A 16,849-nucleotide genomic window follows, 5' to 3' on the forward strand; every position below is an offset into this window, starting at 1 on the left:
AAGTATGGTTCTTTCCTCTCTGCCCTTATACTACTTACAAATATGTTTGTTTATTATTTTAAGGCTTTCTGAATTGATATTTTGAAAAGGTAACATATGCAAAAGGTAAAAAGTTTTAACAGTCCAAAGAAAATTTGATGGTGTATTTTCTGCAGTTGCTGTTTATGTTTTGTGATGGTTTGAATAAGAATGGCCCCCAAAGCCCAATATGTTAAAATAATTAGTCCCCAGTTGGTAGAACTGTTTGGGAACAGTTAGGAGGTGTGGCCTTGTTGGGAGAGGAAGGTCACTGGGGCTGGGGCTCTGAGGTTTTAAAAGCCTTCACCATTCTCATTTAGCTTTCTTTGCCTTCTACTTACCAATAAGGGTGTAAGCTCATAGCTACTGTTCCAGCTTTGTGCCTTCCTGCCTAATGCTGTACTCCCTGCCGTGATTGTCATGGACTCACCCTCTCAAACTGTAAGCCCCAATGAACTTACATAAGTTGCCTTTGTAATGGGGGAATCTTACCATGGCAATAAAAAAAGTAACCAAGTCATATATATTTGTTAGCTTCCTATCTTGATGAAAATAAAATACTTAAGTTTCACAGAGAAAAGCTTTATTTTGGGTTATAATTTGGAATTCTAGGTTACAGTTGTGCAGTACAGTCTACTTGGGCCTTTGTCCTGCGGCAGGGATGGGTAGTGGGTGATGTATTGAACGTTAGGTCTGAGAAGCCAAAGAGAGAAGGGCCTGGAATCTTACAGTCCTCCTTAGGGGCATGCCCCTGGTGACCTAAGGACTCCCATAAGGATGTGAAGGAACAGTAGGCAGTCTTGAGTTTTAGCCATGTGGCCTGGGGCTGAACATTACTCATAGTGCTACCCCGGAAGGTCCTTTAACATCGACGCCTTTTGGGCATGTTTAACATCTAATGTTTGTTTCACTGGCCACTATTAACTTTTTGAGGGTAAAGGTGCTCTTCTAATTTTATATGTACCCAACATATATATGCCATAAAATGTATCTGCCATAAAATAGGTGCTTAAAAGGGCATCTGTAGTTTGTGACCATGGGCCAGCTCTTCCTTGCTGAGGAGCTGGCTTGAGTTGGTAGTCTGCATGTGTTGGTATATCTCTCATACTTTTATTGTAAGTAGACTTGTCGGTACATGTGGCGTGGTCATTAAATAAGTACTGGTTGATTAATGCGTCTTTTAAAAAGGGTTTTTTTTTTTTAAATTAACCTTTCTATTGAAGTTGTCTTTTACATTATTTCTGGCCATAATTTTTAAAAATAGTTTCTGACAATTAGGTCAATTACAGTGAAAATATAATTTTTTTCTTTGTAAAGTTTTCAAACTATGTTATACAGCTCCTGAATAAAATTACATCAGGATTTACTTAAAGAATGTATTTCAGGATACATTGAATCATTGCATGCCATTTTGTGTATTAGCTGTGTGGTGGGGCTATGAGCAGAACAGACTGTGTAGTATTTCACTAACTGTGCTGCTCATGCTTTCCCACCTTACATGCCACAGAGCCTATCCTGAAAAACCTCAAATTGAATTTGAAGTATGATTTTGTTAAGAGTCATCTTTGCATTTTTAAATCACAGCATTAGAGAGATTTTTTAATTTATTACAAATAAGCATTTGAAGTTGACTGGCTACAGTATTTTACTCTCCAGAATTTTATCAGAGTTAAGTTGTGCAGCGGTAGAAAGTATGATTGTAAGAGAAGATTAACATTGTAATTCAGTGTTTGGTGGTTGATTACTAACCACTGGAATACATCATATCGTCTTTCTTTCCTCTTTCCCTGACTTCCCCTGTTTTTCTCTAAATCACGGTTATAGAGGCTGGCATGCTGCCAGGGCTCTGAAGGGTCTGCTCCCAGCTGCACTTCAGGTTCTGGCAGAGTGTCAGAATGTGACATTTATTTGCTGTACAGAACATGAGATGGCTGTCCAAAAGGCCGAGGAATGACTAGGGCAGTGTTGCTTTTGGCTTTTGAAGAAATGCCTAATTTCTGCTCATAAATGAAGTAAATGCCTGATGAAGGTTATCACTAGACTTTTTAATACTTTGAAAAACAACACTCACTTTGGGGGCATGAAATATTTAAAGCATTGTTTTGAAATGTTCAAAGGCATAGAGCATGTGCTTTTTAATGAAATGTATTTGGAAGCTTTCCATAAGCATCGGCAGCTGTGCTTTTTGAATGTCTTGAATTGCCACACTTTTGGGCAGACATTGTACTATTCACTGCTTTAAAAAATTGAATGCATAAGAGAAGATGTAATATGTAGGTCTGTAGATATGGGATCAGTCAGAAGTGGTCACAAGAACATGTATGTGTAATTATGTGATTGTTATGTAGTTGCAACAAAGAAGGGGCAAGGAAGTGTTTGGTGTTAGAGCTGCCTTTCAGAGACATCCTGTAAATATTCACCACTAAGAGGCTCACTAAGATGCTTCACCTTTTCTTATTACTTTAAAATAATCTTTAAAAAATACTGTTTATGTGTATGAATGCTGCCTGCAAGTATAGATGTGAACTATGTGTGTGGAACCTGCAGAGGCCAGAAGAGGGCATTGAGTTTCCTGGAACTGGAGTTGGAGAAGATTGTTAGTCATCATGTGGGTGCTGGAAGCTGAATCTGGGTCTTCTGAAAGAACAACTATGATCTTAACTGCTGGGCTATCTCCCCAGCTTCTGAATTATGTACTTTAAAAATCTGCCTTATGGATATATTTAGTTGGTAAACTTCATTATAGGCACATGTGAGTAAACGCATGTCTCTCTCTGTGTGTGTAAACTTCATTATAGGGGCATGTGAGCATACTCATGTCTCTGTGTGTGTGTGTGTGTTGAGTGTCTCATTTATAGTTAGATATCTGAGTCACTGAACAGTATATTTACTGATTGAAATTAAAGATATCTTACTGTCGTATCAGTTTAAAATTATAGTACAGATTTTGAGTTTGATAGAAAGCATTAGCAGTAAATAGAAATTTGGTGTTTTAGTGATCAGTGTTGGAACAGTCTGTGGAGTCTTGTAACCTCTGTTCCTCCATAACATGGGTTGTTCTTGGAGTGTGCTTCTGTGCCCCTCCCAGGTGTGATAAATAGGAGTGGATTTACTTTAAATTATCCGTCATCTTACCTGTTATTATTTAGAATGATGTTTCCAAACATGAGTTGTCCTTGTAACAGTATACAGCCTAAACTCTAAACTCATGTGACCTTGCCCTTGTATACTGCTTGAACTCAAGGGAACTTTGCTCATAATGACTTTGTCTAACCCTCAGAATATAAATTGTCTGATGTCTTTCTGGGTTTGGCTTCCCCCACTCAGGATGATATTCTCTAGTTCTACCCATTTGCCTGCAAATTTCATGATTTCCTTGTTTTTAATAGCTGTGTAGTATTCCATTGTGTAAATGTACCACATCTTCCTTCCTTCCTTCCTTCCTTCCTTCCTTCCTTCCTTCCTTCCTTCCTTTCTTTCTTTCTTTCTTTCTTTCTTTCCTTCTTTCTTTCTTTTCTCTTTTTCCAAGTTCAGGCTATTATGAATAAAGCTGCTGTGAACATAGTTGAGTAGGTGTCCTTGTGGTATGGTGGAACATCTTTTGGGTATATGCCCAGGACATGGTATGCACTCACTTGTAAGTGGATATTAGCCATATAATGTAGGGTAACCATGCTGTAATCCCCAGACCCAGAGAAGCTAAGTAACAAGGAGGGCCCAAGGGAGGATGCTTGAATCTCACTCAGAAGGGGAAATAGAATAAGCATTGAAAGTAGATGAAGGTGGGTGGGAGAGGGTATGGGGAGCAGAATGACGGTGGGGATCAGATGTTGGGAGAGCAGGGGTGGGTACCAGGCTGGGAGAGAGAAAGGAAACCGAGAGGGAGCATCTCTGGGACAAGATGGAGACCTGCGACAGGGTAGGCTCCTGGGAGAATATGGGGAGAGTGACTCTAGCGGAGACTTCTAGCAGCAGGGGACATGGAGACTGAAGTGGGTACCTCCTAGCCAGGCAGGATTTCCAGTGGAGGGAGGAGGACCCCCAAACTACCCACAAAAACTTCAATCTAAAATTTGCCCTGCCTTCAAGATATATAAGGATAAAGATGTAGCAGAGGTTGAGCTAATGGCCAACCAATGACTGGCCCAACCTGAGACCCACCCCATGGGAGAGAGCCAACCCCTGACACTATTAATGATACCTTGCTATGCTTGTAGGCAGGAGTCTAGCATAACTGTCCTGAGAGGCACTAACCAGCAGTAGATCGAAACAGATGCTGAGACCCACAGCTAGGGAGCTAAGTGGAGCTAAGGGAGTCTTGTAGAAGAGTGAGGGAAGGATAGAAGGACCTACAGGAGACAAGAACTCTACAAGAAGACCAACAGAGTCAACTAACCTAGCTATGCCCATGGCTTACAGAGACAGATGCACCAACCAAAAAGCATGCATGGACTGGACCTAGACCCCTGACACTACAATTGATGGGCAGCTCGTTCTTCATGTGGGTTCCCTAGCAAGTGGAGCGAGGGTTGTCTCTGACATGGACTCTGTTGCCTGTTTTTGGATCACTTTCTCTTAGCTGGGCTGCCTTGTCTGGCCTTAGTGGAAGAGGATGCACTTAGTCCTGACGTGACTTGATGTATTAGGATGGGTTTTTTGAGGTGAAGGGGAGGGGGAATGGAGGAAAAGGGTAGAACTGTAAGGAGAGGAGGAAGGAGGCTGTGATGGGGATGTAAAATCAATCAGTAAATAAATTTAATAAAAAAAATAGTGTGCCCTGAATAAAGATGGCTATTACATGAGATGTTAGTTGGCTTTATTTTTAGGCTCCACTCTCCAGGTTCATGCAGCCAACTAGAATGGTAACATATTCTACCCATTATGCAAATTACTCTATTAAAAATACTATAAATCTTATTCTTTCTTGGTTTTAGAGACCAGACCTATTAAATGAGATTGTTGCCAGGGCCCTAGGGGAGAATCTTTTCTTTGCCTCTTCCAACTTTTATGGCTCCAGACATTTCTTGTTTTATAACTAATCTTTGCTTCATCTTCTGCAACCTGAAACTCCTTCTTTCCTTCTCTTATCAAGGTACATGATTAGCCAGGTGGTGGTGGTACACGCCTTTAATCCCAGCGCTAGGGAGGCAGAAGCAGGCAGATCTCCGAGTTTGAGGCCAGCCTGGTCTACAGATTGAGTTCCAGGACACACGAGACACCCTGCCTTGAAAAAAATGAATAAATGAATGAACATGATTATATTTAAGATTATATATTATATTTATATAATTTAGGTTTAGTTTATTTATTTTTTTGAGTATTACATATTCACAGTATTCAGAAGTCAGAAGATGACTTGGGGAACTAGCCTTCAACTCATAGTCTATAAGCCACAGTTTCTGAATATAGATGAGAAAAATGAGTTGAGACTAAATTGAAATTGAATGGATAGCTATTTCATTGGTTTACTTGGGTGTTTTTGAGATCTTAATATATGCTTGTGGTTGTTGTATATGTTGAGACTGTCTATATAGATGTTTCTTGCCATGGAGGAAGTCAAACTACATGTGTTATATTTACTAATAAGCTAGTATACAGAAAATCAACTAAGAATGTTTGGTAGAGTTAGTATTTCATTGAAGAAATAATGCATTATTGCGCTTTCATGTCTGTTTTGGTTTTGAGACGGTTTTAGTGTGTTGCTTAGGCTGGTTTTCGAAACTGGACTCAGTGGCGAAGATGATGTTTCTGCCTCAGCCTCCTGTGTGCTGGGATTACCAATTTACTTTACTGCTGTTAGTGTTTTTAGAATTAAGAGTCCACTAGACTAGATGCAGGGTGATGGAGAAGGCTTTCTAGGAAATGAAGTTAGCATTTGCAAATGAATGGGAAGTGTGTGCTTATGTAAGTCGTTAGTGTACTGAGAAATTTTAAATTTGGGCTTTTACCCCTTAAAATATACTCAGGTAGCACCCAATTTACCATGTACTTTTTACTTTGATTTTTCTTAAAACAAAGACTCTTTCATAGATTTAAAAGATTTATGATAGGCTATTAAATATGTAAAAAAGTACTTAAGGGAACTGCAGATTAAAACTACAATGAGATAACACTTTATTCTCCCTAAAATGGCTAAAATTAGATTTACAGCCCCAACTGTTGGCAAAAATGTAAGGAAGCAGAACTTGCTCTCATATGTTGTTGGTTGAATGGAAAATGGCACAGCTACCTTAGAAAAAGGTTTGTTAGTTTTTTAAATATAAAATTAGACATATGCACATAATAACCATCCCTATACTTCCTCTTCCAAACAGAAAACAATCCACAGAATGTGCTTGATTTGTTCTTTACTAGGAATTGTGGTTACATTTTCTCCCTATGATTATAAATTTGTCTGCTTTTCCTTATAGCTCTTACAAGCTCTATTATGTATTTAGTGGCCATAGTAAGTGTATATAAATTTAAAATGATCACTTCTGCCTGGTGTATTTAACCTTTAGAATGTCTTCCATTATTTCTGGTACTATGATTTGTTTTGTTTTGTTTTTGGAGGGAGGGGAACTTTAAAATTGGCTTTTCCTGATGATACAGATTTAATATCTGTCTTGATTAATGCTTGCAATATCTTTTTTCTTTTCCTTTCAACTTTTCTTTGCCCTTATGTTTAAACAAAAAAGTTCTTGCGAAGGAACATATGGCTGAGTTATGATTTTTCTTTTAAATTTGTCCTTTGAAACATTTATTCTGCATATGTTAGTGCAATTACTGATGTTTGTTTAAATCCTCTGTTTTACAAAGTCTCTTTTCCTACTTCTCTTAGGACATTCATTCTTACTGGGGTAGAGTTGCGGGTGTGGATGTGTGGGGTCCACAACTGAAAGAGGTACTCTCAGGCATCTAATGGATGGAGACTAGAATGTTGCTAGATGTATGTAGGAGATAGCCCTCTAACAGTCAAGAATTGTATTATTTTATATGGCAGTAATGCTGAAGGTGAAAAACCCTGTTTTAGATTAAGTTCTTTAAATTTTTCCATGTAGCATTTTTAATGGCCACACTAGAGAAGAATTTGGGGTTCTTTTATTATAAAGAATTAAGCGATAGGAAATATGTCAGGCTCCTAGACTCTGCATGTTTTCTGTCACATATTCCTTGCCTGTACCTCTCTTTTACTAAGCTGTCTTTTAAAACTAATTATTTAGAGGCAGGTTCTTACTATGTAGCCCTTGGTATCCTACTCGTTATGTTCATCAGGCTGACTTCAAATTCAAAGAGATCTGCCTGCCTCTGCCTCCTGAGTACTGGGGTATAAAGGCATGTGCCACCATACCCAACTCACTAAACTATTTTTTAGAGGTGTTTTTGGTGAATAGTAAAATTAACTAAAAGCACAGAGGTTTTTCATACACTCCATCTTCCTACATGTACAGCTTCCCCAATTGGCACGACAACTAAATAAGCACATTGTTATTAATTAACCAAAGTCCCAAGTTTACATTAAGGTTCACTCTTGTAATGTTCTGTAGATTTTGACAAATATTTATAAACATGTATCTGCCATCATAGCATCACAGAAAAGTTTCACCATTTCTGCATGTTTCCTTCCCCCAATCCTTCTTAACCCTTGACAACCATTGATCTTTTTACTACCTCTGTGACCCAACCCCCTAAATGTTAAATAGTTGGAACTTTACAGATAGTCTTTTCTTTTCTTTTTTTCTTTTTCTTTTTTTTTTTTTGTTAATTTTACAGATAGTCTTTTCAGACTGGCTTCTTTCACTTAGCAATATGCATTTGTGCTTTCTCCATTTTTTTTTTCTCATAGCTTGACAGCTTATTCTTTATTAGTCTTGAATTTGTATATCTAAACTACATTTTATCCATTCACTCATGGAAGAACATCCTTATTTACTTCCTAATTTAGATAATTAAAAATAAAGACTTATATGCAGGTTTTTAAAAACAATATGGACATACGTTTTTAATCATTTGACTAAATGCCAGGGAATGATTAGTAGAACTTGTAATATGAGTGTGTTTAATTTTGTCAGAACTGTAAGACTATCTTCCAGAGTAGCTCTATCAGGTTTCATCCCCACCAGTAGCAAAGCTTTACTTCGTTTACCTGTGTATTATTTAGAAGGGTGCTTAATTTCCAAACATTTTCAGATTTTCCAGCCCTCTTTCTCTTGCTATTATTTGTATGGTTCCTTCCTGGTCTAAGAACCAGCACAGTATGATTACTATTCTTTTTAGTTTGTTGTGATATTGTGCTAGAATGTGGTTCCTGTTTCCCTATTTTTTGTGAATGTGGGGCAGGGTTTGTCTGTGCAGCCCTGGCTGTCTTAGAACTCACTTGACAGACTAAGGTGGTCTTGAATGCACAGCGATGCTCCCGCTTTTGCCTCCTGAATGCTGAGGTTAAAGGAGTGAGCCACTATGCTGAGCTACAGTGTTGTTCTTAATGAATGTTCCATGTAAGCTTGAGAAGAATGTATATTCTGTGGTTGAATGAAGTGTTGTATAATGTCTATTATATTCAGCATGTGAACATATATACCTATAAACAAGTGTACATTTCTTTTTAAAAGAAACTTTTTATTGATTCTTCATGAATTTTACAGCATGCACCCCAGTCTCACTCATCTCCCTGCCCTTTTGTGTCTGCCCTCTACCCTTGCAACCTTCCCCCAAATAAAACAAAATAAGATAGGATATTAAAAGAAAAGACCTTGTGGAAGCTGTAGTGTGTCACAGTGTGTCACACAGTGTACCCTTTCATCCACATGTTTGTACTTGCAAATGCTGCAATGAGTCATTGGTTTGGTATGAGGCCCCTAGCTTGTGCAACTCTATCGATACTGGAGCTCCAGGAGTGGAGACTCCTCTTGGATATCCTGTTGCGCTGTGTCCTGGAGATCCTGAGGCTTTGGATCTGAAGGATGCCCTTTTTTGTGCTTCAGCAGATCAAAGATGGGGTGGGCAAAATCATAGCCTCGGATCTGGGCCTGGGAAGTAGCTGAGTTGGTCAGCACCCCAGTTCTCCTGTTCCTGCACCACCAGGATGAGCTCTCCAGCACTCCCTGGCCAGCTCATCCCCTTCGGAGCCAGCTTTTTTGTGCTTACCTAACCTTAATCCTCAGGGCTGCCTCATCTGTGCCAGGGTCATTCCTACTGTGCTGCCCAGGTGTGGGGCAGGGCCAGTTGTCCTGATGTGGTGGCCAACACTCAGCACAGTGGCTCAGACATTTGTTTGGCCGTTGGTGGCACCAACACACACCGCAGCTGCATCATAACCGTGGACCCAGACATGACCCTTGATGGCAGCCCAGACCAGGACCTCACCATTGCCTCCTCGTATCTGCCTGTTCCTCACTACTCTCAAGTCTCCAGTTCCACCTTCCTCCACGGTGTACGAACCTCTTGGCCTCTCTTTCTTTTCTAACTTCCTACCACATATTCTCTTTTCCACTTCTCCACACATTCGTTCATCATAGTAGTACCCATGGTAGGCACTTGGGTGTCTTTCTTCCAGCCTTCCTAGACCAGTGTCACAAATGCACATTTCTGTGTAAGTGTATCTATACATAAATGTAGTTCTAATGTAAATATTACAATGATGTAAGTATTTCATTATTATAAGCTACATATGTTATATACCTTTATATGGATGGGAAGGGGGGAAGAGTTTTCTAAGTTGTATGATTAAGTTCAGACTTATGGTGAACTGTAAGCCTGAGCTAGAAATGTTGCCAGTGACATTCTCATATGGGAGAGGATGGCTAGAGAGTACTTAAATTTTAGTGTTTTTCTTTTGCCCTCCTTCTCATATGGGAGAGGATGGCTAGAGAGTACTTAAATTTTAGTGTTTTTCTTTTGCGAAGCCATAGGCTCTGTTAGTACTACAGCAGATTGGGCTTTTAAGTTAAACAAATTTTCCTTTGTTAAGAAGGTTAGAATGCCACCCACTGTCTATTGTAGAGTGCTGCTCTGTCCCTTCTCTTTGTCATGGGAAGATTTTTTTCTCCAGTTTGAGAACCCGATTGGTTCCAGAAAAGTGAACCACTTAAAACTGGGTCCTCTAGAAGCTTTCAACAATTGGCTAATTACACTTGAGCTTCTTCTATCGTTGCCTGGAAACAATTGTACATGTCCATTTCTTCTTTAGTACAGTTATTCTTGAATTTCCCTTTCAGCCTTTTCAGTTTTGTGGATATGGTTTACCTATGACCTCATTTCCTATTTGGGTCCAAGGAGAGTTTTTGATTTTTCACATTGTTCAGCTTTCTGCTTGTTAGTGTGAGCCTCTTAAATACAGCTGGAAATCAGGACTCTGCCCTAAGTTCTTTTCCCCCCTCTGGCTGGCAGTGTGATAGCCATGTGCAATCTCTAGAGGTTCTGTAGATGTAAGCCAGAGTGAGCTTCTTGCAGTCTTTCTTAGAAAGGCTGGAAAGTTGAAATCTCTGAATGTATTTATATATGGTCAGTTGAGCCATGTTTAAAATGAGGATGAGTAGAGCAAGTAAGAATCAGGGAGCAAAGTGTCCTTAAAGGACCCCCCACCACACACTTATTTAAAGTATAATTTAAATGCCAATTTCAGTTTAGAGGTGTGTGTGTGTTTATGAGAGGATTTTTACATATGTACGTGTAGATATGACACTAGTTTATCAGAGTTTATATGTTTCAAGCAAGATGGAGTAATTTAGAGAATTGTTTTCATAAGCCAAAGATCCATATAGAAAGTAGTTCATGATAACCTAAAAGGGAAGGAAAAAATACTTGAATATATTAATGGTCTAGAGAAAGATTAATGATGTCAAAGGGATAGAATAATTTGATTTAATTTTATTTTCTTATATAAAAATATGTTCGCATCATTTTCAACTTGTACATGCACTAAGCATTTAGTTATAATGCTGGATCAATATTTTGTGGGATGGGTGAAGTGGTCTTCTCTTCAGTTCTTGCCAGAGTCTGTAACACATAGGAGATGCTCATTGTTTGTGTGCTGATTGATTTCCTATTTGAATCTGCAGCCCAAGTGCAGTTTGCCATATGTCAGAGATCTTTTGCAGCACAAATCGTGGACATGATTATTATTACTGAAGTTCATCTTTGTGAAGATTGACAATTTTCTCCAGACACTTACCCCGTTTTATATAAAATTTTTCTTAATAATTAGAGTGTATATTTTATACCAGAACCATCCTTGAAAGTTTTCTACATTGCTTTGGGAAGCAGCTTAACTTGTAAATCAAAGATGACTGAACTGGAGAAGTTCATGCTGATTAAATAGGGCTAATAGTTGAAGATGTGAGCTCTGTGGCTACAGAGTTTTGAAAAATATGAACCTACGATTCAACTTCATGTTTGCATTTTTATGAATAGGTAGAAATCTAAAAACTGAACTTCTAAATATTGGAAGTAATTGATTACAATTATGTAAAAACCAAAGAATGCTGAGTATTACTGAGTATTACTTATGTATATTTTCTGTGCAGGTATGATTTGGTCTCCTGGGATTATGCCTTAGCAAGAAAGAAGTTGGAAATACTCCTGGAAGAAAACTAGAACGATACACAAGTTACAGCTCATTCTTTTCATGGTTATCAGCCACCTTACAAATATGGACACATTTCCTGGTATATTTCCACCTAGTGGAGACAGTAGGCTTAATCCTGAACCTGAGTTTCAAAATATGTTAATTGATGAAAGGGTACGATGTGAACATCATAAACATAATTATCAGGCTCTGAAAATTGAACACAAAAGGTAACTTAAACTTAGGGATAAAGTATTGGGGGTGGAGGTAACTGCTTAAAATTTGTGACTGGAGTTTTATTAGCTGAATGTTTGCTGTGGAACATATACCATGTTTTTGTTATTTTACAGTGTACTTATTTAACCCTGAATATGGTAAAAATATTTTAAATTACTTTGTTCAAATCTATGGTATTAAGTGGGTTGTTAATGTGATCTTTCTTTGAAAGTAGCAAGACATACAACATTAAATATATCCAGGTGGATAAATATGGTTTTGTTTTCTCGTTTAAAATAAATTTGCTTTCAGAAATTACAGTGTTAATTAAATAAAAGTTTGTAAAGAAAAAAAATAATAGCTGGGCACGATGGCACATGCCTGTAATCCCAGCACTCAGGGAGGCAGAGGCAGGGGGATTTCTGAGTACCTGGGTAATCTCGTCTACAAGTGACTCCAGGACAACCAACGCTACATGGAGAAACCCTGTCTCGAAAAACCAAAACAAGAAAGAAAGACAAATAGTTACAAGTTTAATGGAATGTCTTACAGTCAGTCTTTTTTTTTTTGGTAGTACTTGTTGGCTTTATATAAAGCAGTGAATTTGAAAGTAAACATATATTTACAATTGATTTTTTTTTAAATCAGATTGCAGGAAGAATACGTAAAATTACAAAATGAACTTAAGCGTGTGTTACATGAAAAGCAAACTAACCAGGAAAAATTCCAACTGCTCCTTGAAGAGTTAAGGGGGGAACTAGTAGAGAAAATTAAAGACTTGGAAAAAATGAAACTACAGGTGAGAAAGTATATTTGAATTTATGTAAAATTAGTCATGTGGTTAGTGGAAATAAGTAGTTTTGGTAAGATTAATGGAAATAAGTTTTGGTAAATGTGTTTCTCTTTATGTTTAATGGCTACTTTGCTGTATCTGTGGTTGATATGAATCCCCAACCTCATATTTAATTGTGTAAGTAATGTGGGGGTCACGAAAGAATTGGCAACTTCCAAATATTGATTCAAAATGAAACATTAATGAATCTGAGTCGTTTCTTGCAACGGTCATCTATATTACAATGCATGCTTCAATGCAGCCTTGGTTCTGAACATGCAATTTGAGTATTTTCGGCCATACAATACCAATGATCGTTGTCTGAAATACCTCAGCTCATATTTGAGAGTGGTGTTTGTAACAGCTAGCAGTGTTGTTTGTTGTAAACCTAATGAGGTAATATATATTTTGACTAAGTACTTGGCACATGGTAGATAATCATAAATGATGGCATTTTCATTCTGATTGAATGGAGGCTCCCTGGGGCAGGAACTTGTTTTTACTATGTCTCCAATGCTTTTAGGATAATGCCTAGAAAATACATATTTGTTGAATGAATGCCATGAATGAATGGGATAAATAATGAATCAAATTAATTGTTCTATTAGTGTTTAATTAAACTGGAATTGTCTCATATATGCCTAGAGTATCAGTCACTTCAAAGTTGTCTAGTTTTCTTTCATATCTGTTGCGGGTTCAGTTGTATCCTTCAAAAAGATAGGTTGAAGTCCTAATCCTTTAGTATATGATCATATTTGAAAATAAGGTTTATTGCAGGCATTATTGTTGATGAGGTCATACTGGAATATTACCATTTAATATCATCCGTAGTCAAATGTTATTGACATTTTATGAGACAAGATGCAAGAGACACATGGGGGGATAGAAAATGCTGTGTGATGATAGAGGCACCTGTACATTGACACACCAGCAGAACCCAGGACAAAGCAAGGAAGGATTGTTGTAGGTTTCAGAGAGATCATCTCTTTGCCAATACCTTGGTTTTAGACTTCAAGCCTCCAAAACTCTTGAGACAATAAAATTTCTGTTATTTTTAGCCACGCAGGTTTTAATTTTGTTTTTCCTGCCAGCCCTAGAACACTAAGATTCATCTAAAACAGACTTTCTTTGTAGAGCAGATTGTATATAGGGCTTCCCTCTTCTGCTTCTGTACTTTCAGTACTAGAGAACCCTAATGAATGTTTGCTTTGAGATGGGGCCTCCTTATGCAGGCAGGGCTGGTCTGGAGTTATGTTTCCCTCTGCTTCAGGCTCTCTCTCTCTCTCTTTCTCTTTCTCTGTTTTTAAGATTGGTCTGCAGGCAAGCCTGTAGGGCATTTTTTTAATCAGTGATTAATGGTGCTCCTGGGTTCTATGAGAAAGTAGGCTGGGCAAGTGAATAAACAGCATCTCTCCCCGGCCTCTGCTGATACCAGTTCCTGCCTCCAGGTTCCAGCCCTGTCCTGACTTCCCTTGATAAACAATGATGTGGAAGTGTAAGCCAAATAATCACTTTCCTCCTCAACTTGCTTTTGGTCATGGTCTTTGATCACAGCAGTAGAAACCGTAACTAGGACAGACCCCCTGGAACTATAGTTGCAGAAGCTTGTAAGCTGCCATGTGGGGCTGGGAACCAAACCCAGGTCCTCTGGAAGAGCAGCCAGAGCTCTTAACCACTGAGCTATCTTTCTAGCCCCTAGTTAACTTTTTAAAAAGTAATACATTATTATTTACAGATTAGTATATATCAAACATTTTCTTTTTCATATTGAAGTGAAGTCTTCCTGTGATTTTGTTTATATTCTTTGGATGTTATAACTTGCTAAAAATCCTTGGGTATTAAAACTTGCCAGTGTTTGCTGACAAATGTAATTCTTCTAGGGAAGTTTGTTTTTTTACAAACATTCCTTGTTTGTTTGTTTGTTTTTAAATATTTATCTGACAAAAAAGAGAGATTTGGTGCTGGCCACTGTGCGTACTGCTCTTGTTGAGGACCCAAGTTTGATGCTTAGCACCCATGTTCATCTCACAGGTGCCTCTAACTCCTTTTAATTAGTAGAAAGAAGGTGAAAAAAACTTCAGTAAGTTCAACAGCATCTACAAGGAATATTTTAGTGGAAGATTATAAAAGATGATTTTTAAAATATACATTTTTTTAATCTCACAGTAAAATAAATGCCTCTGTAGCATTTTCTGCCCTATTGGCTTTCATAGGCAAAAGATAAAAAAAAAAACAAGAAACATTTATTTAAAGAATGTTCTGCATCAACAGTCAATAGGAATAAGAGTGCCTAGCTCATAGGGTAAATTGTAAAGACGGAATGAAGTGCTGCAAAGAAAGTCTTAGTGCTTTGATGTATAACACATAAGTGATCTGTACCTGTTAGCTATTATTGCAGGTTAAGGATCCCTTACGTGAAGTGCGTGGAACCAGAAGTATCCAGATAATTGAATTCTTCAGCTTTCGAAATGTTTCAGACTTCAGTGATTGAGTGTCTCTAATATCAAAATCTGAAGTTGCAAATCTGGAACTTTTTGAGCACTCATATAATGCAAAAAACTCCAGCATTGGAACATTTTGAATTTCAGATTTTTTTATGGGCTTTAGTCAAAAGTGTATCTTACTAATCAGATAAAAGCTTTTAAAAAATCTCCAGGGGTGAGAAATAGCAAAGTTCTGATGACTCAGAGAAGCAAACTTACATATGAAAATAGCGATGTCACAGATGGATGGACAATTTCCAGGAGCTAAGGACCACAGTCCTGTTAGCATCAGAGCTGAGCAGTTAATAAGCTAGAAAAGAAGTGGTCCTAGGCGAAATTAACACTTTAACTCCATTCACTTGACATTAAATAGCATAAGCGTAGCTATGCTCAGTACCCTAATGCAGTGGTTCTCAACCTGGGGGTCCCTACCTTTTGGGTGTTGAATTACCCTTTCACAGGGGTTTCCTAAGATCATCAGAAAACACAGATATTTATATAACAATTCATAGCATTAGCAAAATTACAGTTATGATGTAACAATGAAAAAAAGTTTATGGTTGGTGGTTGCCACAACATGAACTGTATTAAAGGGCTGCAGCATTAAGAAGGTTGAGAACTACTGCTCTAGCCCAAAAATAGTGTAAGATAATACAGGTATGTAATTTTAAGTCTGTGAGTTTATGCCATTATGTTACTCCAGTTTAGTACTTGAAAATTGGCTACAAGATAGCAAATGCCTCAAATATAGAAGTGGAAAGTCAATAAAGATAAGAATTATGAGAATCACCATCACCTTTAAAGCTGTTTAGCAATGCCTAAATGGTTTTCTTTATACTGTTGTAATCTGGATTCTAAGGTCCACAAGGTAAGAACATGTTCTTAGGAACTAAAGGCAAAGAGACTACTTGTTAAACATGTTACATAGTGCATGAAGCTTAGTAAAGTGTATTTTGTAATTGTATAAAAAGCAGAATTTGTTAAGTAACAATTTTGGATTTACGGCTGAAAAGATTTACAAGTTCTAGTGTAACAATATATACATGAAAATGTCATAATGAAACCAATTGTTTTAGTGGGGTAGATAATAACATGAATAAGAAAAGTGACAATGACTTATAATGTTGATTAATCAACTTAAAGATTTAAGGGCCTAGAGAGGTTGCTTAGTCAGTACTATTTCTGCTGTGTAAACATGAAGTCCTGAGCTCTGATCTCTATCCCCTTCATAAAAAGCTGCTGGGCATGGTGATACCTATCTGTAAAGCCAGGTGATGGTGCTGGGGTTTTGTGGGAAACAGGGACAGGTAGAGGCTTGAAGCTCCCTAGCCAAGTTAGTTACAGGTTCTGTGAGAAACCTTGTCTTTAAAAAACAACAACAACAAAAAACAACAAAATACAAGAGGTTAAGAAAGACACATGATATATGATCTTTTTTAAAATGATTTATTTATTAATTATGTATACATTATCCTCCCTGCATGTACACCTGCACACCAGAAGTGAGCACCAGATCTTATTATAGACGGTTGTGAGCCACCATGTGGTTGCTGGGAGTTGAACTCAGGACGTCTGGAAGAGCAGCCGGTGTTCTTAACCTCTGAGCCATCTCTTCAGCCCGATCGATATATGATCTCCACTCATGTGCATCCATGTGCACTTGCACACACACATGCATGTAATATACAAAAATGTCAGTACCCTAGTCCAATATACAAAGATTTAAAATCAAACCATAGATTGTGCTACTTGTTT

General features: G+C 37.9%; 1 protein-coding gene across 3 annotated transcripts in view; it reads left to right on the forward strand.

Annotated features, from left to right (window-relative positions):
* The window catches only part of Cep83 (centrosomal protein 83), a 104,824-nt gene that overhangs the window by 17,944 nt on the left and 70,031 nt on the right, over positions 1-16,849 (forward strand). For 2 of the 3 annotated variants that reach the window (XM_021645391.2, XM_021645392.2), the window contains exons 2-3: positions 11,523-11,793; positions 12,428-12,578. In XM_021645391.2, coding sequence (XP_021501066.1) covers positions 11,624-11,793; positions 12,428-12,578 — 321 coding nt within the window. In that variant the 5' untranslated portion in view covers positions 11,523-11,623. Of the gene's footprint in view, positions 1-11,522; positions 11,794-12,427; positions 12,579-16,849 lie in introns of those variants that run through there. The other variant, XM_060377940.1, reaches the window with a different exon arrangement.

This window comes from Meriones unguiculatus, chromosome 2 (genome assembly GCF_030254825.1).
Source record: "Meriones unguiculatus strain TT.TT164.6M chromosome 2, Bangor_MerUng_6.1, whole genome shotgun sequence".
NCBI lineage: Eukaryota > Metazoa > Chordata > Mammalia > Rodentia > Muridae > Meriones > Meriones unguiculatus.